Source organism: Mastacembelus armatus, chromosome 22, assembly GCF_900324485.2.
Source record: "Mastacembelus armatus chromosome 22, fMasArm1.2, whole genome shotgun sequence".
In the NCBI taxonomy this organism is placed as follows: Eukaryota; Metazoa; Chordata; class Actinopteri; order Synbranchiformes; family Mastacembelidae; genus Mastacembelus; species Mastacembelus armatus.
In genome coordinates, this window is record NC_046654.1 from 3,758,690 (window position 1) to 3,785,143 (window position 26,454).

The window sequence follows — 26,454 nt, forward strand, 5'->3', positions numbered from 1 at the left end:
CTCAGCATGGGACTCTGTGGATTTTGAGACCATGGACTGATAAGACCCCTTTTGGGGACACATGATAGGGAAATCTAGACAAGGAGCTCTCATAGTAAGCGTCTGCCATTTGGCAAATTCCACCTTGTACATCGGTAACCACAGTCCAAAGTCATGCAGTCTGGGATTAGGTTTATTGGTGTCAGCTTGTATTGGCTCCAGCCCCCCCACAACCCTGAAGGTATCACGATAAGCATTATAGAAATTGGATGGGTGGAGGATAAATGAATACAAGCTGAGAAAGGTTCAGAGTGATGATCAGGCAGTCTTTACTTGTTTTCCTTCCCTCCTGTGGGCTGGTATTATCCTGGTGGAATGAAGCTTAGGCGAAATGCCAGGAAGCTTTGGGATGTAGAGCGAGAGGGAAGAGCAGTCCTGGACTGGATCAGTGCCCAGACTGACCCCCAAACCACAGGCACTACATCCCTCTGGTAACATCCCACTGGCTGCAGGTTTGTGACACAGTTTATATGCAGAGAGACCAGAGACAGAAACACAGAAGACAAAGCTGAAAAAGTGATGCAGGGGTGAGTAAAAGAGGAGTAAATAGTGAAAGCACAAGACAGAAAGAGAAAGAGAGCAACACATGCACAGTCTCAGCCCGGTGAAACAATTTATTTTAAACAGCACCAAATCACATTTGACAACCAGACTGTCTTTGTGAGAGGTTTTGGTTTGGAGCGCTGACTTTTGCCTGCCTACAACTCCCAATTACTGCTGCTTCCTGGAGAAGGAGTGTATACTCACAGCAACACACACACACACTCACACACACACATAAGGTTATTTTTACTCCGGGAGAGACTACATTATTTACTGGTACTGTTATGACTGTTGTTGTGGTGTGAAAGTACTATAAAATCTGAAGCCTCAGACACTTCCTGACCATTTACTGAGCTTGTGGAATCCTCGACTCAAACTATTCGTAAAATAGTGAAGCATATGGAAAAACTGCACCCAAACAGCCCAGCTAGAAATTCTACCTTTACAATTATTTTAAAAAATGCTCTATTTTATTTGCTACAGAAGAGAAGAACATTAGAGACACACTTTAATACGACACAGTCCAGTACAACTGAGTGTGAAAGTGTTAAACATTACTCACTTCATAAAGGAGGAATGTGGCAGAGATATTACCTGGACTGCGTCAGACTGTATACATGTATTTAATAAAGTGGTCAGGGGGTGTAAATATATGAAAAGATAGAAAAAGAAAAGAGTAAGACAGAAGAAACAAACATAATAATAATAGTATAAATGACAAGACACAACTGATGGGTTGTGATTAATGGATTGACGTGGTCCAGCTACACAAATTTATTTTCATTTGTTGGACTCTTATTTAATTTTCTGCTTTTGTTGTGAAATACTGGCTCCTCTGACCTCTGCTGGCCCCAAACTGTTTTTTAAACAAAACCATCTGAGGGAAAAATCACTTCCTGAGAACAACTCACATTCATCTGAAACGTGACAATGAGCCCAGCAACTGACTGGATTTTTCAAGCTTGTTATTTTTATGCAAAATCTTAAATTTAAGGCTTTAAGATACCAGTTCATTATAAATTCAGGGAGTGTAATGCTTCGCTAGTTTGGATTGGATGTTAGACCCAGAGCAGAGGGCGACTCCAGTGCTGGTTTGAAACAAAGCAAATACTTTTTCCATCCTTGACAAGTTCAATAAAATGCAAAAACCGACCATCAGCCACTCTCATTTCACAGTGAGAGACTGAGGGGGAGACACAGGGGTCTGTTATAGGCCCACACCAAGGCCAGCAGCTACAGCCGCAGGGATAAGAGGGTAACGACTCTTGTCAACACTGATAAGGACTGAGTGAGGAAACCCCCTGCAGTGAGACAGCTCATTCTGTACAATCACACAGCAGATAGCTCAGAAACCTCCCAGGCAGCTGGGAAGAGTCTGTGGACTTTTACGGCATCTCATAGTTTCTGTTCATCGACTCTGTGCACACTGAGCCTGGATATGCTCTGAATACAGATGTGGTCTGTCATTTCTAACTTAGATAAACAGCTTTATCCAGCATGCACCAACAGATGTACCAAAAGACTTGGGGATGCTTTTTTTTTTTTGTAACATACAAAAAAAACCTGAAGTAGGTTTGTATCAGTGTGCAGTGGAATCTCAGTTTTTGGGGAAAACATCTGGTCTTGCTCTGCCTCAAGATCTGATCTAAGAAATGACTGAGCCTTGGAGGTGCTGGTAGGGGGAGGTTGGTATCTTTGAACAGAGAGAGACTTTTCTTCTTGATTCAAGTCTTCATGCTAAGTTAAGCTCTGCGATGTCTTGCTCCAACAGATGTGTTAATTCCCAAAGTGTTGAATTTTTCCTTCTAGTTGTTGCACAGTTCAGTCTGAATACTGGAGCACTCAGCACTAGACTGATTATATTAGCATATAGTTGAATATCATTGGGAGCTGATCCTGGTCCAGTTCAGTGTTAGCAGCCTGAGCTACTCACTGACGCCTACTAACACACTGATAACACAGAGACAGAAACACACACATGCAAGTTATAGCAGGTGAAAAGGGTTGAAGCCGAGCTTTGCTGTGGTCGGCAGAGCGAGCAATCACAGACACAAAATATGATCAGTCTGCTGTGGCTCTTTCACATTATTCAGACGTGTGCCGGGGGCTCTCCAGCGCTCAGCTGCTCATGCAATATTCAGCTGTGGGATTTACTGGCTGGCTGGGGAGACAGTGTAGTGAAGTGATGGAGCAGAGCCTGGTAGGGACGCATGCAAGTGTGTATTGGTCCCAAAACTCAGGACACATTGAGCCTAAAATAGATTTGAGATCAACCTGCCTGACAAGAGAAGACAGCTTTGGCAGGAAGGGTAGAAGTCTGTGAATGAATGTGTGCCCCCCCCCACACTCAACATTTGAAGATGCTGTAATATGTCTTAGCTTGAATTATCTCAAAGTTTGGAAACAGAAGGAAATGACTAGTCTGGTTCTGCTCCAAGGTAATAAATCCACCTACCAGCACCTCTAAAGCTCACTAATCAACATGTTATATCTCCTTTAATTAATTTAGCGGCTTTCACTGTGTGTCCGCCTACTGAAAATATGCTCTAACCCCAGAATCAACACATTATCTTTTTTCAGTGTCAAAGTAAGTCTTGTTGTGTGATAGTTGTGAGCACATTCCTGGGAACACTGTAAACAGGATCCACTAATAGCCAATTCAGCAACGTTAACAGTGCCAGCTTTTCAAGCTATAAACAAATACAGACTATAAACAAACAGAGCCAGGTTAGCTGTTTTCTTTATGTTAAGAAAAGCTAACTTGCTGCTGGCTGTACTTTTATATTTGACCTACAGATATGAAAGTGATATCCACCTGCTCATTTAACTAAACACAAAAACTTATTCCTTCACCTTGCTGCTGCATTGTGAGGGACCACCCATCGTCATAATGTCTACTTCTTTAAGAATTACGACATGTTTTCAGCAGCATTATTATTATTATCATTATTATTCAGCATATTTTTCTCTCTCGTGCACAAACAGTATTACACCACTATATGATCCCACACATACAAAACTAAAGCACACATGCACGCACTCATTCTCTCATACACATTCATCCCCTCTTTGAAGTCTCAGCAGTTCATACATAAACCGTCTCTCTGCTGCTCATGAATAATAAACAGACAACTGGAGGCAAAGTCTAAACTCCGGCCTGATCGGTGCCCTCTCTTCCTATAAATCACATTCATATTTGCTCAGTGAATCTGTGTTGGTAGATCATTAAGCTCTGAAGGCCAACGGAGCGGCAGTATGCAGCTCTGCTTCAGCCTCCTCACACATCACCTTCTGTCTGCACAGCAACACAACAACAAGCTCTTATCGTGAAAGGAGGTGAGAAAGGAACGGAGGCTGAAGCTTTTCCTCCACACTGCCAAAACACAGGAATGCTATTACTTGTTAGGTGGAGGCGAAGCAGAGAAAGACAGAAAGCACTTCAAATTTTTATCTTTGAAGCATAGAGGAAAAAAAATGTAGGCTGGGTTTTTACTGTGGTATTTCCTAATTGGCTCTAAGGAGGAGAAACTGCATTCACAGAAACAAATGAGTGAATGTGTGCGCATGAAAGAGCAGAAATAAAGAAAAATCTAACTGATGTAGCCTGAAATAAACTAGTGTTTATACAGTTGCACATATTGAATCATAAAACACTGGAGGTGCCAAATGTATGAAAATATAAAAGTCATTTGACAGTTTTATGTCAGGCACAAACAGTTAAATGGACAAGAAGAAAACATCAGCTGCATTTTTACATAGTATTACTGTAATTGGTTGGTGTAAACAACCTGTGAATGTGTGTGTATGAATTTTAATTTTTTATTTGCACAGCAGGGCAATAATGAGCAGAAAAAGAAATCATACAGGCTTCAATAGGATAACCCCAGGGGTCTAAAGCACAAAATCCAAACTGAGAAAGTGAAAAAGAAAACAACTACAGCAAGATGACAAAAAAAATCTACACTAAATTGGTTAAGAAGGAAGCAAAATGACTCAAGCAGCATGTTAGAAAGAAAAGTCCTTTGTAAAAATGAAAGGTGTCATCTATAGTTCATTTTGTCTTTGTCTGGTTACATGGAAAAAGGAGTTTACATGCTGGTTTAAAGAATATTTTGCCAGCTGAGACCGTACAATGAAGTGTTTTTACAGCAAGAAGTAAAAGGGAAAGGACAAAAATAGACAGAGAGAAGAAAGAGGAAGAGAAAGGGGCTGGACCTTAACCTGCTGAGTTAAAGTCAAAGTGATAAAGATAAGGGGTAAACTGCGTGGGGGAGGTCATGTTTTACACAACCCCTTCTGAGACCTGGGACTTGCAGACCCCGAGGATACAGACCGTCCCTTCTCCACTGAAACTCAAACCATGAAATCCGTCCCTTCGCCCCGAACGTGCCGTTTCTAACGCCACTTTGACAGCTCAATAATTGACTGCTTATCTTTTATTAAAGAGGGAGCCATTAGGCCACGGAGCCGTGTCTACAGTTCAGTTTCGAGACAAAGCACCGCAGGCTCTCCCGTCCAACACCTCCTCCTTTCTCTTTGTCTCATATTTTGGCATCTGCCCATTGTGCCACTGTGGCAGGGCCTCTTAATTAGCCTCATGCACAACAGAGGTGTCCTCAGTGGTGTTACCTTGTTTCCCACAACACCAACATCACAAAGCAACAGAAAATGAATGAGTTAAAACACCTTCCCAAAATGTCTATTTCTGGAGGAAAAGATGTTTTAATCTTCATGTTTGAAGGCTGAGGAGGATGACAGCAGCCTCTGTAGCCTCCAAATAGACCAAAGATTTCAAACCCTATCAAACAGTCTCCTCACAATCAAAACTCAAATATCTCATTGTCTCAAAATAACAAATTCAGTGTTTTGCCATCACACAAACACGACTGGTTCACTGTTGCCGCCTGAGTTTGGTCTGACAAAACAGAATAAAGGAAATCAATTGATCACAGGATTAAATTATCCTTTAATCAGTCACTGGCAGATTTCACAGACAAAGGCCAGGACAGAAGCAAAGATTACTTCTCATTAGATTTCTTGTCATTATACAGGATCATAAAACCATTATGCTTAGATAATGAGAAAATGATTTTGCTGGTCTGTGCTTAAACTTTCTTAAAGACAAACTAATTTTATTAAGGTCATTAGCTACACCTGTGTGAAGCTACTGCACACTAATACAAGAGTCCTGCAATTAATCCTCCTGCATGAAACCTCAGGTTCATCCTCAGGAGAACATAAACGTCTGAAACACACTTCTCAGCAAAGAATCCAGTAGTTGTCAAAACATTTTACTCAAAACTACAACTGTCACCTGTGTGGTCAAGCTGAAGAAAACGTCAGAGGATGGATGAGGTCCGGTCATGCTGGGATTCATCCTCTGGGAACCAGGAAAGTCTTAATCAAATTTCATAGCAATCTGTTTTTAGATATTTGAGTCTGAGATTAGTGACATTACAACACACAAAGCTACGCTGCCATTATGTGAGAACAGCCAAACTACAACTTGACAACTGCCGGTTTGTCATCAAAACCACAGGTTTATCTCAAAATATGATGAGACACCAGGAAGGAATGAGATATAAAGCAGAGACATGCTGGCATGAGTACACACTGCATTATATGGCTCATTTACAGGATCCACACTGACTAGTTTCTCAACTGACCAACTAAAATCAATAGACTGATGTTTATTAGTGACTCTAAACAGTGTTATTGAGCAGGGTAACTTCCCCTGAACCCTGCAGTGAAAAAACACAAAAATCAATAGCAGTGTCCCTCACTGTCTCCCGGTGTGTGTAAACTGGGACTGAGGCTGATGATGGTTGATGTCCTTTAATACCTGCAGGCACCACAGCTGCTGAATACAATCCCAGTAAACCAGTGGAGGGAGGGTCGTCCTCCTATAAAAGCTCGGCTGGGGAGACAAGGGGAGTTATTGAAGGTGCTCTCAAGCAAACACAGACCTGCAGCTTTGTGGTTCCTGTTCTCCATCCTGCAGAGGCAGTGGGCTATAAATAAAAGGTTTCATTTGAAATCTCAATGTATGGATTTTTGAAAGCAGCTGCTGTGTAATATTATACTGTCGTTTTATAATGTATGATCTGGACTTTTGTTTAATCTTTGGTCACATTAGCGGTGTGGCTCTCGGGATGGCAGTCTACTTTGAGTCCGTATTTAAAGTGCTCAGAGGATTAATACAGTTCGTTCTGGGTTTCCCCTGATGGTTCGTCTTCATCAGGTCAACTTTCAATTTGTCTGCAGAAATCCAATGAAATTTGCAGTAGACTCAGCTGTACTTTGTCTTTAGTGCTAATTAGGCTAATGTCAGTAAAGTAAAGATAATGTACAGTAAAGATTATACCTGCTACATATTAGCATGTTAGCATTTAGCTTCATGGAAGAACCAGGGAGGTTGTGGTTCATGGCTGGCATCTCAAATATCTTGAAACCCTCAGCTACAGAGCCCTGGATACAGAATCTATGAGTCATTCGGGTTTTCAGTGAAAACGAAACAATCATCAAGCTTGTTCTGTTTTTTAATCTATTTTTCCTCAAAATATCCACCTTCCTCTCCTCTGAGTTATTTCTGAAGCTCACTGAAAACTGAAGTACCCTTACACAAATAACAGGCTGTTGAATACTGAAGAGCCATCCACACAGAAAGAGCCAAATAATCAAATCTCCCCACTTCTGCCCTGTGCCAGATAGCCTTGAGAGAAAACACTGGAGTAGCATCAACACTGATGTAGATTTACATTCACTGAGCCAGGTTTTTTTTAATCTATAATGAAAGCACTCCATTAAAAATGCAGCATGGGGAGATGTGAATTCAATCTCCACCATCAACTCAGAGTAAGAGTGACCCAGAAACAAACCACGATGGATACTGATTTATGTGTCTGTGGTTACACAAGACTAACTTCACATATGTGTGATTATGAGAGGAAGAAAAGGCAGGTATGTAGGTTATGACTTGGCAGCGACATCCGTGGTAAAACCAGCTGACACAGACCAGAGGAGGGCAGAGAAGCATCAAGCAATCAGGCGAGAGCCAAGTTGTCATCTTCTGTCTCGCAGCCAAAATGCAGAGGATCTAATCCACTAAAGAACACAAGATGATCCGTGCCCTCCGAGAGCCCTGGGGGGCCGCAGCAGAAACTGGAATACAAATGAGAGCTTTGTATGCAGCGATCCATTCTGCTCCACCCATGATGCCAGGCTGCTGGACACCCACTTTAAATCATCTCTAGGCTGAAAGAGTATTTTCTGTTCCTACTGCTCAGATCCAGGACTTTACAAATCAATATTAAATAATGTGTTTGCAAGGTGCCAGATGAAAACACTGATAAGCATTTGCATATGCTTGTTCCTGAAATACCGGTTGGTTCAGTGGACACAGTGCTGTCTCTGTGATAGGAAAAATGTAACCTGTGTGTATCTCTACACTATGGGAATAATCTACTCCTGTGAAAACCTGCCCTCCTCTACAAAGACATTGCACAAGGTTTTGGAGCCTGGCTGCAGGGATTCACTCCTATTCAGCCACAAAAAACATTAGTGAGCTCCCACACTGCTGTTGGGCAATAGCTCTGGCTTGCATTTGTCCAGTTCCCCTCTGCAGTGCTGGATGAGGTTAAGGCCAGTCCTCCACACTCAGCTCAGAAAAAACTTCTTCTTTTTAAAACCTGCTTTGTCCACAGAGACACTGTCACATTCACAGAGAAGCAGCACTTTCTCCAAGCTGTTCACATGAAGCATCATCATTCTTTTAAACATTATTTTATACTGCAGCTTTAGGATTTCCCTGAGTGGCATCAAAGGGGGCTCAGCAAAAAACCCCAAAACAAAATGTTTATTCATGTCTGTCCACATTACTGATGATAAAAATAATCAATGCCTTAAATAAACCATTAATGAGGCTCATCAATAGACAGAATAGAAAAGCCAAAACTGACCGTCCTCCCAAGTTTTTCTTGTGTTGATTAAAACAGACACTTCAGATCCGGGTGGATCCGTGAAGTGTCCCAGATAATGGTTTTCATTCCAGTGCAGAGTTTGATATATAGATATAAACTGGATATATAAGTGCTGAAGAAAAGAAAATGTGGCCTAGCCCTTTGTCTAAGTAATTATAGAGCAGCCTGGATAAGAACAGTCACAACAGAGAAACCACATCGCTGCTAATGTCTGTTGTTTGGTTGAAGAGCCATTTGGCAGGATGTCCCATCGCTCTGAGTCGCTGCAGAGCACTGTGCCCACTTCTACAATATGTGTTTACTGATGAGGCTGTATTTACACTATAACCTTTACAATCTCATGCTCTGTTAAAGGATTTTGTTATTACCTGAATGTGAGTCTGGATTTTGTAGCTCAGGTTTATGTTATAATTAATAGAGAATGTTTTAAAGGACTATTCCAAATATTAGAGTGTAGAGTTCTCTCTTACAATCTGAAAGCGGAAGGAGGAGGAAAAGTTGCCATAAATGGATGTGGTTCCTTTGACTTACATGTCAGGTATGAGTGTTAACCATTGCACCATTTCTGGACAACCAGCTCCATGTTTCTGACCAGTTGTACTGTTCTAACTCTATTGGCTGTGTTTATGGGGCAGAATATTTCTTTTATGAGGTCATACATCACACTGTCTATTTCCTAAGCTGTAGCTAAAGATTTTAATATCTGCTGAATAAATTGATTGAAGAGGTGGCAAGACGAAGGAAAACAACACATCCCTCCTTTCTGGGCCATATTTGTATAACTGAGCTATTGGGAAACTGTTACCAGACATGACTGAATGTGAGGTTTCTCTGCATGATGAATCATTGGAGTGACTTATTTCAATTATTAAATTGCAGTCGTCTTTCAGTCGGAGTCTGTATTGCAGCAGATTACCTGGACCACAGTGCTGTGGTTTGCTCAACCAAACCACAGCAAGGCCAGAAAGGTTCTGTTTACAGGCTTGTAAGGAAATGCTTATTTCTGACTGGCAGCAATAATGAATGCTCATTTCTACAGTCATCCAGGGCCAGAAGCGAAAAGGTCTTATTTCCCGATGCCACCCTTTAGGATTTCTGTTCCGTCCGTCTGTCCAGCCAATACATCCGAGAGGATGGAAACATGGACAGGGTCATATGACTCAGCCACCCAGGAGCACGATGCCAGACGTGGCACAGCAGCTTTCCTAATTACAACAACATGTTAAACCTTCTAAGCTCTCCTCCCAGCCGCAAGTTTTCTAAAAGGATCCTGACCTACATTTCTGCTCAAAGCCGTGAATTCAGAAAAGGTTCTTTAAACCTCAGAAACCTCAACAACTCCCTTTTCTCACGCCGCCGGCTGCAAGAAGCAAACCCGCAGTCCGACCTACAGGGCCTTCCTGCAATTACCTAAACTACAGGAATGAAACAGTTTAATCATCAGAAGTTATACAAAGACAGTGATGATGAAGAAAGAAGAAAGACACTAACGTAAATCTTTATGAAACTGGCATCTGAGTTATTACTGAACACTCCAGTGGAACATGCACATTCATAAACAACAACCAATAATAGATAGACTGGAGGCTTTTTCCATTACAGCTGCTAAAGTGCAAAGTAATAAAAAACACTTTCTGTGGAAATCAGTGACTAATGTATCACAAGTATTTCCCTGGAATTCCCTGTTTGGGCACACAAATCAGTGGGTAAACAATAACTCCACCGAGTGCAGGAATTTACATTTGCACAGGCCAGAATAATCAATACAAGAATGAAGAAATAAATCACGACGTCTGAAAATAAATCAAAACCTCACACTAAGTAATGATGGATAACAATGCCAACTAAAAGCCTCGAGTGCAAATTGTAGATGTAAAACTTACAGTACTGTATAACCATCTGACAATACAGCAGCTTCATCTGTACTGAGGAAGGACATTTTCCTGGAAATGTCATTTTTTAATTTTCTGTGCATTCATGTGACACTTAAAGTTAAAGGAAGTGAAAGAAGGTAGTGAATGTTCATTTGATTCAATTTCCTAAAGCTTTTCCTGCATTATAGAAGAAAAATAACACTAAAAGTCAATCCTGCCCATAAAAAGGACATAAAGTGAACAGAAAACCAGCTCTGAAAAACTCTTTAATATTCCCTTCATATTCTTAAATGTGTCACTGGATTACAAAGACACCTTGGAACATTTTATTCAGGCAAAGCAAGGCAGCCAGCACGCACAGCTCTAGAAATGACTATACTAAGCCTCAACTGTTTCGAACCATATAATCTCATCTACATCTGCCACAAAGTTCTGACACATCTCTCTCGCTGCCTTTCAGCCCATTAACCTCATTTTCTACATTACCCACCAAAGTGCTGGAACATGGGACAAAGTAAACAGGCCCCGGGATGGCCTCTGTAATCATGGAGCTATTTTAATAAACTGAGCTGCATTTGGAAATAAGGTCACTTCTGCAGCCAACAATCACAGAACATCCAATTTTACATAATGATGCTCTTTAGGAATTGAATTTATCAATTTGCAGAATTGGGATGGAAATGAAATTTATGCATGTAGGTTATAAAATTAGGTGGAAATTATTGTAACTGAGAAGAAAATCACCTGCAGTTATGCATGGAGGAAATACTGTGTGTAACAATCCCTTTAAACTGAACTGCAGCAGAGCATTTAAGTTGGAGTAAAGCAGGTGACGCACTATAGGTGAAATGAAAACAGCCATCACAAAGGAAACCAGCGCTGAGAAGAGCAGACCAGTGACAAACCAAAACAAGCTGAAAGACTCTAAAATGCTCCAAGCAGCTGCAGAATTTGTGCTGTTTCTCTGAAGGGTTGTCTCTGTGACTGAGCCTGTTATTACCAGTCACTCATTTTGTTCAGCGCAGCTTTAACTGAGCATTTTAAAAATGTATCCACATGTTATTGAAGACAAAAACATCCACCTTTCTTACTGATACCAAACAAAACTGAAACTTCTGAAGCCTTTTCCACTGGTGAAGGACGACTCATGGTTTGATATCATATTAGTAAATTCTTCTTATCTTGTGTCGGCTGCAGCTCGATGCCATTTAGTCTGCTAAAGGCAGGTCTATTGAGAGTAAAAGACCTTCTAAAGAGGACATTATGCCCCTGGACTACACATTTACAGTGACATACAGATTGGCCGAGGTTGGTTTAGCTCTGCTGCATCAGAGCTGACATTTTCTTCCAAGACGTAAATGTGCCGCCGCATTGAAAAAGAAATGCCAGAAATGTTTCGACTCCATATCTAAGGGGCACATGTGCTTGTTCCATTTTGCCGTGACTATGAGTTTAATTGAGGAGCACATGCTAATGAGAAGGTTTGCACTGTAGATGCACGTAGAATACACAGGGGCAGATTCAAAGGAATTAAAGTCTTTAAACACAAAAGCTGTCTTTCATTTGTTCACAACCTTTAAGAAGATTAACTGCTTTCAGTGCTGCTGTGCCATTTTTTAGTAGCTGCTAATGGGCAACTAAATGCATAAATATATCCTTGACACTACTCGCTCTAGTTAAATCTGGATATTTAAAGTAATCTGCTGTTTATGTCTACACTTTATCGGCTATATAATATCACCAGACTGCTGCAGGCCTTGACTTTTGAGTGGAGTCAGCATCCTCCCTTCTGGCGGATCATGTACATCAGCTAAATTCAAGGTAAACAACCTCATATTGTGCCTGGGCTGTTTTTTTTTTTCAACATTTCAGGTTTACTGCAGACAGAGAGCATACACAGACTCTCATGTAGCAACATTTTTCATGCTCCTCATCTCATTTTGCAGAAATACAGTAGATTGAAACATGAGCTGAACAGACATTATCAACACGGGCTCCTTAAAATCAAATATTGTCTGTTGGGAAATAATACAAAGCATATAGAAAGCAGGCAGTCAGGCATGTTGCTGGGCACCGAGGCATGAGGAAAGTCAGCTGGAGGCTAAATTGATCAGCCTGCAGAGTCACAAAGCATCTCAAATGTGTGTGAGGAGGCGACTGCCCTTTCTTGTCCTGCCCCGTCTGTGCTCCAGGACAAGCTGCATCAGCAAAATGTGGGTGCTGGATGTCTTACATAAGACCCTCCACTTAACATTTAAAGAACAGGACAAAGACGTTTCTATGAAAATCAGTTTAAAAGTCAATACTGCTGTGAAACATGTTTTATGACGTCATATTTCTACTTCTGGCACCAGCATCAGATGATGTCGAGTTCACTTCATACCTGCTTCAGTTACAGCAGGTCAGTGTTGTCATTGTGATCATTTTAACACGCTGGTGTTAGCATTTCACTGTACAGCTTCACAGAGCTGCTGTAGTGGCCACAGACTCTGAGTCTCATTTAGACTCTCAAACACTGGTACCGAACAGGCACTGAGCGTAGGACAACAAAACAACAAGGGGAACATAAAACAATGAGAGGATTTAGCTGCCTCTCATTCATCCTACTCTAAATTCCCGCAGTGTGAGCATCTCAGGCAGCCAGGGCACAAAGGAGCAAGTGTCTCCCCGCTGCTCAAAGCGACATCTCAGCACTCTCGCCTCCAACAGGCCCAAATATGACAGCCTACTGGGTCCAGCTGCCACTCAAGGGCCCGTTCAATCCCGGCTCTGTCTCGGATATTGGCCCCGTCTCTTGCAGCTCTTAGCCTCACGCCTGTGGGCTGATGCACAGAAATGCAGCCGATGCCCACTTCAGAAATATCAAGATGAAACGCAGCTCCTCGGCGCTTCAGAGCAAAGAGCTTAGGCAGGAACGTCGCTGATTTTACACGCAGGATCGAGAGCTGAAGAGGCTCTTGGAAGACATTTCCATCTTTAGGAAAAAATGGGCAATTACTGGAACATGTTCAGACGCCCTGAGTGATGAAAAGGTTTGAGCTGGTGCTCATCCAAATGCCTTTCACAATGAGGGGACAGAAGTGAAGGAGCACATTTCACATTCCCACTCAGCATGTCAGTCAGGCTGCTGAAGAGTATAATAAGGACAACCTTCAGCAACCTTCATCTACTCTATATCCTGACTTAACATTACGAGCAGACCAGAGCCTCAGAAACTCTGTGCTGCTGAATAAAGAGAGCACATGACAACATTTGCATTTCAGTGGCCACTTTTATAAAGCATCTTGGCGTTGTTTGCATCATCTGACATCTGGATTTCCAAACCACAGGCAATTACCATTCAACAACCCTCTGAGTTGGATGATTAAGGCCCCTCCCTCACCTGTTTTAGGTGATTATTAAGCATCTCAGCGGGCGTGGAACGACACGTGTCCTGAAGTGACTGGGAAACGTGAGATCAGTGCAGAGGCAGCACTTTTATAAGCTCCCAGTCTAATAGCATTGGGCTTCAGAGACTTCCGAGCCACAGCGAGTGGGTTTTATTGAGGCATGAGGAAATTACAGGATAAACTGATAAAATCAGGAGAACACAGCGTACTGTATAATATGCTACTTATTAGAAATACTACTGGGTGCCCTATAACGTACAGTGGTTTGGCTAAATGAACAGTGAGGAACCCATGCAAAATGAACACCAGGAACAAGTTAAGAAACAAACCGTATCCTGCTAATCTATTATCCCTTATTTAAAAGTAAAAGTCATCTGCTGAGGATTCGGTGAAAAGTTTATAAATTCACCTTGAATTAAGATTTTTTTAAACACTATTTGCTAAGAGTGAGCACGTCAAATAAATAGTCTTTCTCTCTCGCCAAGAGAAAATCATCACTCTCCTACCTGTCAGTTATACGGGCGAGAGCTCAGCACACAGACTGGAAATGAGTCTGGATTTCTCCAAAGATAAATTCTTCCTAGCAGCACCTCGAACGCTAAAACATGTGATAAATGTTTATTTAGTCTCTTCTGAAAAGTGTCAAAAAACAATAGTGTGCTGGATTTTTTCTTAAGCAGCGACTCTCTGGAGTCAGGACAGACCTCGGCCTGCTGTTTCCCTGTTTTCAGTCTTTGTGCTGAGCCAACAACCTCCGGGCTCCAGCTTCGATACCAGAGTGGCATCAACCTCCTCAGCTAGTCCTCTGCATAAAGAAGAGGAAGTATGGTCCCAAAATGTTGAACTATTCCTTCACCACGGCCACACAGGGTTTATTTAGTGCTGCTGTACTAAAGCACGACTCAAGATAACTTTTAACTTCTTATATAAACATTTTTCATTTCCCACTGAGGAATAATTGTGCTGAAGGTCAGCTGTGGGTGCTGTGACAGTGAATCTTTTGAGCACCCTTTTAGCCCTAAAGGAATGTGTGGGTGAACCTTTCTAAAAATGACAAAGTGCACAGGACTTTTAGAATAAAGCGATTGTGTAAAAACATTAATTGTGCACTGTTTTCTGGCCTGACTTCTCAAAATCTTCTCCCATGTTTCCTCCCCTGCTGACTCCCTTGATGTTCTTCTACAGTTTCAGTGAAAAGGGGAATATTAAGAGATATGAGCACCCACTCTAGAGAAACAGAGCACCTGCCCTCAGTGTGTTTCAGCACCTTAATGGGCTGCTATCGCTGGAGGAGACGTTTGATTTGATGATCGGGTTAACAAGCTGAGATCCTCCTGTCTAAACTGACAGACGGCGGTCAATAGAGAGCAGCAGTGATTTTGATTGGCACTTTACTTCACACAAGTTGTTCTGCTGAGCCTGTGTTCACACTAATGCACCGCGGAGGCAGCGAGCACGTTAGGTGAAGTAGATCTGAACAGTGAATCAGCTTCACATGAAAACCCATGTCACTGGAAGGGGAGGACGCAGCTTGCAGGGTCACAGGGAATCGAACCTGGCACTTTTAGTTACAGGAACCTTTTTATCTACTTGTCCACTCTGCTGAATAACATCATAGCTCCGCTGTTCCTGGAAATGAATTAGTCTTATTTCAGCTAAAAGCCATGTAACATAATACCCATGGAAGGTATTAACTTAAGAGGATAGAGAGAGAGGCTAAGGAGAGATGGTCATGGGTTTATAGAAAATAAAAAACACACATGTACACTCCCATCTCCCATTCTCCTGTATTAATTACAGCGTTTCCTTTTCCACAGGCTGGCAGCTGCTGACAAATGTTGGTTTCATTCATGTCCAGCCCTGGAAACTTACGTCTATTACATGATGATGAAATGTGCATATACTGCTGTTACTGACAAGAAAAAAAGGTGCTGAATATTTATTTGATTTCAACATGACGTTAAAAAGGTCTGATCCCGTTCATCCATCATCTATACCCACTTATTCCTTAACCAGGGTCCCAGGGATCAGCTGGAGCCTATCCCAGCTCTCTTTGGGTGAAAGGCAGGGGTACACCCTGGACAGGTCCCCAGTCCATCACAGGGCCACATAGAGACAAACAACCTCACACACTCACACTCACTCCTATGGGCAATTTAGAGTCACCAATCAACCTGACATACATGTTTTTGGACTGTGGGAGGAAACAGGAGTAGGTCTGACCCTATTGCTAGAAAAACTACCAAAAAATAAAAAGTCTTCATCTAATTTTTTTTCTGAGTAGATGCACTGAGTTTTTGGAAATGTTTTAAATGCTGACGAAGGAGCGGAGGCGGGACGGACGATAAAACTGTTCATCAGAGGGACAGTGTGTTCGTTTAATGTCCTCTACAGAGCTGAAACAATTGGCTGATTATTCAGTTTGTCTACAACAGCAGAATAATCAGCAACTACTTTGACAGTTGAGTTATTGCTCCACTAACCTTCCAGAATAAATGCAGAAGATTATCTGCTTGAAGATATGCAGCTTTTCTTAATATATGATAGTGGAAGAGAAAAATGACTGTCCTCTGCCTGCTGGAAACTTTCTGTCATTTTACAGAAAAGACAGACAAATTATTATTTTAAAAAATGACCAGCGGATTAATCCAAAATAGAATAGATTAGTAAACTGCAGCCCTGGATTCTAAAGCTTTTCCATTTGGATTATTAAGTTTATTGAAAGCTTATTTTTTAAATATGACCTAAAAAGATCACAGTGCAATGTTACAAACTGAAACTGAAACAGTTCACCACAGCAGAGAGTATTTGGCTTTAACTCGCGATTATTTTCATTAATCTGCTAATTATCTTAACAATTTGTCAACGGTTTGGTTGTTCGGTTATTTTTTGCTGATTTAAGGCTGATGTTCTGATCAAATAAACCTTCTGAGGGCATCACCTGAAGCTGGGGGGAAACTGTGATGGGTATTTTCCATGTAGACTTTTTAAGGACTATCAGTCGATGAAGTCATGATGAAAATAACTGCAGCCCTGTGGTTAAAATCCTAACAGCTTTACAGCTTCACAGTTAATAACACAATCCCATGACGCGTATGAAAGCCACTGATACAGATCTGAAGATAGTGAAGCTGTAGTTGGAGATTGTCAAATAAAACACACACAGGTCAATCAGGATTTGGCACTGATTGCAATGTGAACTCTCTGGGGACCCCAGGAGCCAAATGGTCCCTGTGGTGCAGCCTGGCACAGTCATCTGCCATAAAGCTGGTTCTCCATCATGACAGCAGAGATTTCAGCGTTTATAGGTTGTTTTAACACTGAGGCTGGAGCTGGAGTACGAGTTGTTTGCATTGGTGGCTGCCTGCCAAATGCTGCTCACCAACCAAACGCAGAGTGCAAGATAAAAGAAAACCTAATTATTACCAAGGACCTGTAGGTTGAATAACACAGTCTGACCTCTGAGGCTCTGCTCCCCCTCTCCTTATCTAAAAATCCTAATTTATATTTCCACTTTTTATCCTGAGAGGAAAAACAGGTGCTGAACCACAGGTCAGAAAACACTTCAATCCAGGTTTAAATAATGAAGGTCCAGGCTGCAGCTGGTTGCAATATTACGCACGGTTCTGGAAATTGGTTTTAGCAAGAGGACGCACAAGTGAGACTCGTTTAGCTCCTAAGAAGGTGCAGGTGAAGGTAACGGCAGGTGAGGGTGGTCTGGTCTGAGGCTGAAAGGTGCAGGAGTCTGGACGGAAGATGAAAAATGTCCTCGCCCCAAAAAACAAACAAACATCTTAATTAAATCACCGCCCCGCATTGTGACAGAACTAACATCTGTGTTTACCACAACATCACAGCAGTGCAGCTGCTCAATGAGCGTTACCCGCTGCAAGGCCTGCATGGGCATCCGCTTGGCATGATAACACGGTTAGCTGCTGCTGCTGCTGCTGCTGCTGCTGCTGCTGCTGCTGCTGCTGGACCTGCTGCAGCCTGGAAACACTGGCTTTAAAGTTTAAAGGACAATGACATGTCACGTCTGCAGCGACTCACCTCGGGATGCAGTTCGGGGAGGATCCGTCTATCTCCCATGTTGCAAACAGGTTCATGGGCACCGGTCTGTTGAGAGCCCCGCTCCCGGGGAAACTCAATCGGCCACTTCTCTCTGCCATGGTCCGGGCTGCGGGTGGGACTGTCCGACACCGCGCTGGGGATTTGTCAACAGCAAACCGGGTCTTCTGTGTGTTTGTGCGCGTCCGTGGAGCAGAACCGTCACACGCTCACGTTAGTGCGATGTGAACGGCGGAGGACGAACTCATTTCTCCGTCCTTGAGGAGCCGGGCAGGTCGGTGTGGTCCTCTGTGCCAGGGAGGAACTGCAGTGGGAGCAGCGCAGGAGGGAACCGGCCGACCGCGGAGCTTATTGTGCCTACCACGCTGCTCGCAGGGTATGGAGGCTGGGTAGTGCCACCCAGGGAGCAGGAGCCGGCCTGCAGACAATCCCTAAATCTTTACACTCATTTGACAACACACAACCAAGTTCTGAAGGTCCCAAATCCTTACAGACTCTTCCAGATGTGCAGATTAAAAATTAATCCAGTCCAGTTTAGGATAAAAAAAATGTACTTCATGTCTGCTATTCCTGGCTGTCTCTCTGTGATTTTGAGTGAATAAAGACAAAATAAAGAAACAATGAAAGGATTTAGCTCTGATTTAGCATCACTCCAAATAAAGAAACAAAACAACTTCCACCTAATGCCCAAATCCTCCACCTTGTCTGCAGCCAATGAGATGATGCTATTTCCAGTCACAGGCTGGAGCAGAGAGGCTACAAAGCTAAATGAACTTATCCTACAGAAGTAAGTTTACAGATATAAACCCTATTTCCAAACACACTTTATTTTTAATCACTGAATTAAAGATTAGTTCTTATAGTGGCACCAATGTTCCTCTGTACATGACAGCTGAAGGACTCAGCTTTCAGGTTTCCTCTGCTGGCGTGTCTGTGGCATTAACCAGCCCTCATATATTCTCCCAGGAACAACGTCACTGAAGATCTCTCCGCGGTGCATCAGTGCAGGTCTGGGCGGATCCGTGGACTTGAGTCAGGTCGGTTCGACTCTGTGACCGTCACCTGCAGTTTCCAGACACCAAGAGCTGACTGCTACCAGCTGCAGCACCTGCACATCTAACAGGGTCCTTAGAAAAGTACCACACTCAGATAGAGAAGCGGTATTTTACAGTGTGGGGCACATTTTGTCTTTACTGTAGGACTAATTAGAGGACACTCCCCACAATGCATTGCTGAATTATCGTGTTCTGATTGAATAAATGCACATTTATTGTAATTCTAAATACTGATGACTCATGTCGATTATATATGACTGTGTAAACCCATGTAGCTCTATTATAAGCGCATACTGCCACCATGCGGTCATCTGTGTGGTTGAGATTAAATTATCTGACTTTTTATTATCAGTTCACTCGGTTACATCTCGTTTGTTTTTTAATTAAGTTTGAACATGTTTTAATTTAAGGAAAGTTTGGGGAATGGTAAATACTTTAAGGATTAGTGTGATAGATTAACGTTTCTGTTAATCAATAAAAAGCTTGTCTAGAAGTGGAATTTTATCAATAACAGTCTCACCTTAAACAGGCTGAAAAACATGCAAGTCACTATAAATTACTTTCTTCTATACCTGACACTTAAATCTGCTGTTCCACGGCAAATAAAGATGATCCTGGTTGTTAAAATGTGCTTCACCTGAACATATTAAGGTGAAATACTTTGTCCTGTGCTTTGTGTGGTTGTCTACATCAAACTCAGTGTAGCTCTACTTCTATGCACTTTAATTCTTCCACTGTTAAAACCTTTTGCCCTGCAGCTTTTATCTGTCATTTTAACTTCCTCTTGACTTTACAGACATATATTCTAGAAATTTTGCAAATATAGAGGTCGACAACTTAAACCAACACTTAAATCTCCTATTATTCAAACATACAAGATTATTTTCTGCTTATTGTTGTACCTATTGTTTACATGTGTGCTGTGATCGACTTTGACAAACGGATTTAAGACTTTGGAAGCTTTATTCAATTATACTGCAGACTATAGTGTCCTGTATATGCATTTCACAACCCATGTTAACAAAATATGTCAAATAAAAAAAAGAAGTCACCAGTCTGTCTGAACATTTCTAAAAAAGAAACTACAATATACAATAGTTGTTTTATTTGTATCAAATGAATAAATTTATTTGGAGACATTTTTCCTGCTGAAAGAGACATTTGTACTCAGACCTACAACAGCCCAAAAGCCAAAGCTGAAGATAAAATAAAAGCAGACAATTCACCACCAACACGAGACAAGGTCCTGATACAATAGTGTTAAAGAAAAAAAAAAAAAAAAAGTCAAATTTAACACCAGATTTTAATGTCATTTCACAATAAACCTGAATAAATCACCAACTGATATGTTTGCATTTTTATATTCACATTTTTTGTTCACAAACATATCAGAGCAGTGAGTTTAATGTGGAAAAGCGTAATCACAGTTTCACAGCAATGCCAGGAGCTGGCATCACAAACAAAACATGTTCATCAATATTTCAGGAAACTGATATCTCGCCCAACACTCGGGGAAGCGGGGAGGAGTAGACAGAAGCCAAACATGGCAGAGAGTTAAGGAAAGCCTTCACCAGAGTCCTGTCACTTCTTAAAATGTTTTAAGGGGTTTTAAAAGAGGGAAAAGTATAAATCAATTCAAATCAAAGTTTTTGCTGTGGAAGCACATTAGAAACAAAAATAAAGGAAATCAAAGCCAAACTGGTCACATTAATAACAAAAAGCCATATTTTAAAATAAGTCATGTAAAAGGCAAGTTCATCCCCTTCATTTAAAAAAAAAAAAAAAAAAAAAAAAAAATTATTACATGTGACCATACACAACTACGGTGAGAGACTATCAGTCTATTTTAGGGCCCACAGGTGTCTCCATCTTAGTGCTTGCTGTCAGCTGACACAGAGCGTGAACGAGAACGAGAGCGTGAGCGGGAACGAGACTGTTTGTTCTGAGCTGGAGCTGGTGACCGTGAGCGAGACCTGGACCGGGACTTGGAGCGAGACTTGGACCTGGAGGGAGATCTGGCTGCAGCCTTACCCCCTCCTGATGTCTTCTTATCTGGGGTGCGGCTGGCAGATCTGGAACGGCTGCGACTGCGACTGCGGGAACGACTCTTCGAGCGGGAATAGCTGCGGGAACGGGAGCGACTCTTACTGTGACTGTGTGACAGAGAGAAGGGTCATATTTAACTTCATTATTATCCAACTTTAGCATGTAGGGCAGAACAACAGTATAGAAATAACAGCATGACAGCCAAACTGCAGCAGGAACAATCTTTATGTGAAAATAGGAGCTGTTTACAGATCCACCCAATCAGCCCCAGTTACCTCGGGTTCTGTTTGCTGTTTTAAATGAACAGTTTATTTACTTTCTTACAAAGAATCAGATGAGAGAATCAACCCCACTCACTAGCAGGCAGTAAAGATTGGAGGGAAATAGCTAGTCTTACCTAATTAATGATTGTGTTCATGCACAATCTACACCAAAATCTAATCAAACAGTCTGAAGTTTCTAGCACTTTCTTATGCCAGTTAGATCGTTCACTCAATTTACCATGAGCAATAAAGCCAAGGGGGACACTTTCCTAAAAACTCTCCCAAGAAAAACAGTAAAGAAAACTCACCTCCTGCTGTCCTCAAAGATCTTCAGCTTTCGTCCATTCAGTTCTGTCCCATCAAGCTTGGAGATGGCATTCTTCATATCACTGCGAGATGCAAACTCAACCACCCTGTATTGAAGCAGAAACACTAATTTGGATGAAACTCCGCAGACGAAGACCTATGAGCAGTTTGACTAGAGAACTCACCCTTCATTTTTGTTGGGTCTGTGAGCATCCACAAAGGTAACTTCACCTGCTTTTCTCATCAGGTCTTTCAGGTCCTGTTTCAAAGCGTAACGTAGGATTAGTGTCACAGAACAAAACACAAAGTGCCAGTGAGAGACGTTTCTGACCTGGAGGGAGAGAAATGAGCAAGCAGCAAGAAACCAGCTCACAGGGAAACTTGGGTTATCTAATGCTGACTTTTGTCACTTGATAAACTCCCATTTCAGTGGAGGGCATATGAACGGAAACCAAAACTTTGTGAGTGTTCCCTTTTCTCAGAAACTATTTTATGCCCCATTAACTGGCTCCATGAAAACGTTTTTTTTGGTCCGTGAGCAAAAACCAAATTCAACCTCATAGCATGACACCTGAAAGCTAACAGCAGTGAGGGTTTTTAATGTGTCAAAGCTTATAACTTGCTGCACGTCTGTATACAAGTATCTACTGGATTTTGCATCTGCATAAATGAGATAAAGCTGTTATGTATTAGGGGTTGGATGACCATAGCACTGTGGGTATGTGGACAAAAACCTGATCGGGAGTATCCTAGCCTTCATACTGCCTATAAAAATGACTTGGCTCAAAAAAAAAAAAAAAAAAAGTGTTTACAGAGTAAAACTAGCCCCCCTCCCCTCTGCTCTTTTGAGACCGTAACTCTACTTCCCTTTACCACCCGACCCTGAACAAACCCAATCACATGAGTTTTATGCTACTTACCGCTCCATACCCAGGAAGATATTAGCTTAGAGCCACTTGTCCAAATAGCAAATGGGAACCAATGCAGTGTTAAGCCCTTGAGAAACGACCTCGGCCTTGACTCAGCATCCGGCCTCCACAAGTAAGGAACCACCAGAGAGCAAGTAGGGGAGGGGTGTGCGCCCGACTCAACACCCCCCCAGCTCCATCAGCAACAGAAAAAGACCCAAATGGGAGAGTAGGAACCGTGGATTTGAGGGGGGTTACAGTAGTCGGGGATGCCAGCCCACAGAACCTCCAGACTGTGGCTACGGACCTCCTAAGGCTATCGTATCCTGCGCTAGACCACTTTCACCCGCTACGGGGCCCAGCCAAGACTTTAGACCGGTGGCAACTGCGTGTAAGGAGAGGCACCAAATGGACACTATTCAGAAAAACAACCAGAAGAGGGCTGACACCTCCATGGAGGGTGTTCATTCGTCTCTGATACACCATATCAGAGTGGCTGTTAAAAAACAGTTAAATGTTTTTAGTTAGAATGCCCATGAGCAGCAGTAGCATGTGCTTTTGTCTGGAAAAACGTAGACGGAGGTATAGTGAGAGATTTAAAAAAAAAAAAAAAAAAAAAAAAAAAAAACGGGTTTTTTTATTGCAAATGGCAAATTAACTAATAGTATAAAATTTATCTGAGTACACACAAATTGACCCGGCCCGATCAAATCAATGCTGCTCGACTGATAAGCAAGTCAATACAGGGGGTATATATCGTTTTAGAAATCTAAGGCTGGAAGAAATATAAGGCTGTGTCATCTCTTGCCTGCCAGCTAATCCGTGAAGAGAGGTTCTCTACAATGAGTCTGTGGTCGGTCCGCACGGGAGGGCCATATCTGTACAGGAAACAAAAAAAAGAAAATAGCCTGTAATGCAACATTTTCTGTGAGAAGGAAGAAAGGTCTGAGTATTAGATGCAGGCTGCAGTGTTCTCACAACACAGAAGCATAAATTCATCTTAACTTCTGCTGTTTATTCACTCTACTGTACTGTCAGCCTGAGAGCTCTGTCAATATTTGGTGGAATAACAGGTTTTCATTTCCTAACGGCACATATTCATAATTTGACTTCACCTCAGTTAGGGCTGAAAAGTCAAATATATTTTAATATATATTTAAGGAGGTTTAAGTCATTCTTATTGTTAATTTTTACGGTACATACACATTGGCTACTCGTGCTAAAACAAGTAGAACTAACCAGTTAGCTAAGACTTCAGCAAGCTACTTTAAAGCCAATGTACCTGGATCCACTGCTGCGAGAAGGGCGATAGCTGTTGCTGCTGAACCGTCCCATCCCAGGGCCACCACCTCTTCCTCTCCTGGAGCGAGCATGCTCAATAGTAACCCTGAAAATAGAAAACAAGAAATTCTTTACACGATTCAGAGTAACTTATGGGGGAAAATGCAGTTAGATGTATACACACTTTCATGCACTACAGGGAAAATACTGTAGTAATGTAATTTAGAGATAAGCATGAACATTTGCTTGCAGGACTGTATAACAGTATGAAACTCTCCATATGGAAATCTCTGCAGAAAACTAGAGCCCTCCAAAATACAGTGCTACGAGAAAAAAAAGCACTGCACTTATAGTATCTTCAAATTTCCTCCTTTAATTATGCCCTTGCAAGATGAGGAAGATTTTGAGCCATGCAATGAACTGGATTAATACCTTTCACTGCACAATTCTTTTCCATTCAACTCATACACGGCATCATCAGCATCTCTGTGGTCATCAAATTCCTGAAAATAGGGAAAATAAGGAGAAAAAAGGAAATTTGGCAAACTTAATTTAAAAAAGCCCCAAAATCAAGGCTAATTTTCCATATAAAATGGTCTGTGAGACTAACCACAAAGCCAAATCCATTCTTCAAGTTGATTTCCCGAATCCGCCCATATCCCTTGAAAAACTTCTCCACATCTCTCTCTCTGGCATGTGGGCTCAAACGGCCAATGAAGACACGACAGCCACTCATGTTTCTCTGCTGAAAAAGTGAAAAACAAGAACCGTTAAACATTTATCCAGACTGGGAGGGAAAGTGGAGTAAAGATAGCTCAGTATTTTATAGTTGGTATGCTGAGTGCACTGACCAGAGGTTAATTTTAAACCCGGGTACGAAGACTCACATTTCATAATTAATTAGTAGCCGCAGTGCTTCCTGTGAGCGTGGGTAACAAGACTGTTTACTACTAACTAAACTTATCACTAGACGATCTTGGTGACTCTTCCTCCAAACCTCCATAAATCCTGTGGATAAGGTACTTTTGTGTGCCTTGTAAAAACTTTTGTCTACTTGTGACTACAGCTCTGAAATGTCTCATTAAGGGCTGAAGTGAAAACCAAGAGCTGTGTAAACCTAAAGAGGATCAAATCCACGGGATAATCCAGTTTTGGTCAAACCAGTTTTGGAACAGTTGAGTTTTCACAAAAGCCCTGAAACCTCCCAAAGCAGAAACCAATGACCCCCCAACACCCACTCACTCAGACAGTCCCCCGTGTACAAAAAGACATAGATAAAAGTAATGAACCTGCCCACATCCATATAGTAACGTTAGCTTCATATTAAAATTGAGTCATTTCAATACTGCATCACATCAATACTGCAAATGATCAACCAATAACCTTTTCTTTAATCTGTAATGAAATTAAATTTTATATAAAATTACTTAAAATACTCTTCACCCCAACTGAACACATCACACCAACACATCAGTAGTAACACTTAATACTTAACATGACTTTCGGCTGTATTTGAGTATTATTTGCGGTATTGGTTAATAACGTTACTCCCCCGCTGGGCCCAACCTGCTAACTAACGATAACGATCACGTCTCAAACTCCCTATCGCCTTAAACTTAACGAAACCCCGATGGAAGCGATGCTAAACAGATGCCGAATACCATCCATTTAACGACAGATAATATTAATCGAATATAAATTAATTTTACTTTATTTTTCTACTGATTTTCTCGGTGCGACGATAACGGTTGCACCTCGACTTCAGTTAACGTTAGTTAGCTAAAGCGCGCTAACGCTAGCTAACATAGCATTAGCTACAAAGCCGTAACTCACCGTCAAAAATACACGAAACCGCCATTAATTAGCAGAAACCATGAGGTTGATACAATTACTAGACACCAAGTCGATGAGATGCTCACCAAATTATTGTCTTTATCGTCTGCGTTGTTGTTTACGTCGCTGCTGAGCTGCAACTCCAACGAGGTCGTCTACTCGACTGTAACAAAATGGCGAACGAGTCCAAAGAGCAGGGACCGGAAATGCTGCTGCCTTCACGTTGCCAGTTTTGCGGTTGATCATTAAATTCTGCAGTTAATGCATCACTTGGTTAAAGTTGGAGACCCTGCCCCTAGTTGTCATTCAAACAAGTGGTAGGACAGTTTACGTTGCTAAACAATCCCTCGTTAAATACTTTGCAATGTATAATTGCAAAATCGAAGATTAGCTCCCGTTGAGTCCGCAAAGCGGGATGAGACACAGATCTGGCAACCCAGTTCAACTAGAACGCATGCAGGTTGTTCAGTCGAGTCAAAAAATAGGGGTCAAATCTGGCCCTGCTGTAAAAATACATATGCCCCCTGTCATAAACTGTTATAAGTTTTCAATGTTACATGCTTTTTCACATATCTACTGTTGATAGACATGTAAATACCTACAAGGTCCATGTGAATCCCAATAAATATGAGCTTTATGCATCTGTTACTGGCTTGCAAAACAGAAAACCCATCTGCATAAGAAATATTGAGATAAAATTCTTTAAGTCTGTTTGTTCTTTGGTTACATCTACCTCTAGATAAATTCCTAAAGCAGGTTTATAAACAAATTCTAGTCTTTATCAAATTAAAATAAATACCATAAATAAATAGAAAACCTCAGGTGTTCCGTATTAAATATTAGGTATATATCTTATGTTTCCCCACCTTT

General features: G+C 41.7%; 2 protein-coding genes across 4 annotated transcripts in view; both read right to left on the minus strand.

Moving 5' to 3' along the window:
* The window catches only part of pacs2 (phosphofurin acidic cluster sorting protein 2), a 44,431-nt gene extending 26,196 nt beyond the window's left edge, over positions 1 to 18,235 (minus strand). For all 3 annotated transcript variants that reach the window (XM_026299081.1, XM_026299089.1, XM_026299074.1), the window contains exon 1: positions 17,875 to 18,235. In XM_026299081.1, the coding sequence (XP_026154866.1) occupies positions 17,875 to 17,993 (119 nt within the window). In that variant the 5' untranslated portion in view covers positions 17,994 to 18,235. The remainder of the gene's footprint in view (positions 1 to 17,874) is intronic.
* Positions 18,236 to 20,037: 1,802 nt separating this feature from the next.
* Positions 20,038 to 25,781, minus strand: srsf5a (serine and arginine rich splicing factor 5a). The gene is made up of 8 exons (XM_026299295.1): positions 25,671 to 25,781; positions 24,362 to 24,496; positions 24,184 to 24,254; positions 23,753 to 23,857; positions 23,279 to 23,348; positions 21,748 to 21,821; positions 21,565 to 21,669; positions 20,038 to 21,100 (listed from the first exon to the last, which is right to left on the minus strand). Exons 2-8 carry the CDS (start codon positions 24,485 to 24,487, stop codon positions 20,818 to 20,820), a joined length of 834 nt encoding a protein of 277 aa, XP_026155080.1. The 5' UTR covers positions 24,488 to 24,496; positions 25,671 to 25,781; the 3' UTR covers positions 20,038 to 20,817.
* Between the last annotated feature and the right edge of the window lie 673 nt (positions 25,782 to 26,454).

Excerpts from the sequence above, each read along its gene's own strand:
- srsf5a (XM_026299295.1), bottom strand. The coding sequence starts at position 24,487 with ATGAGTGGCTGTCGTGTCTTCATTGGCCGTTTGAGCCCACATGCCAGA. Across the intron at positions 23,858-24,183 it reads AAAGAATTGTGCAGTGAAAG|GGTTACTATTGAGCATGCTC; the intron begins GTATTAATCCAG and ends TTCTATTTTCAG. Across the intron at positions 21,822-23,278 it reads CTTCACGGATTAGCTGGCAG|GACCTGAAAGACCTGATGAG; the intron begins GCAAGAGATGAC and ends GCTTTGAAACAG.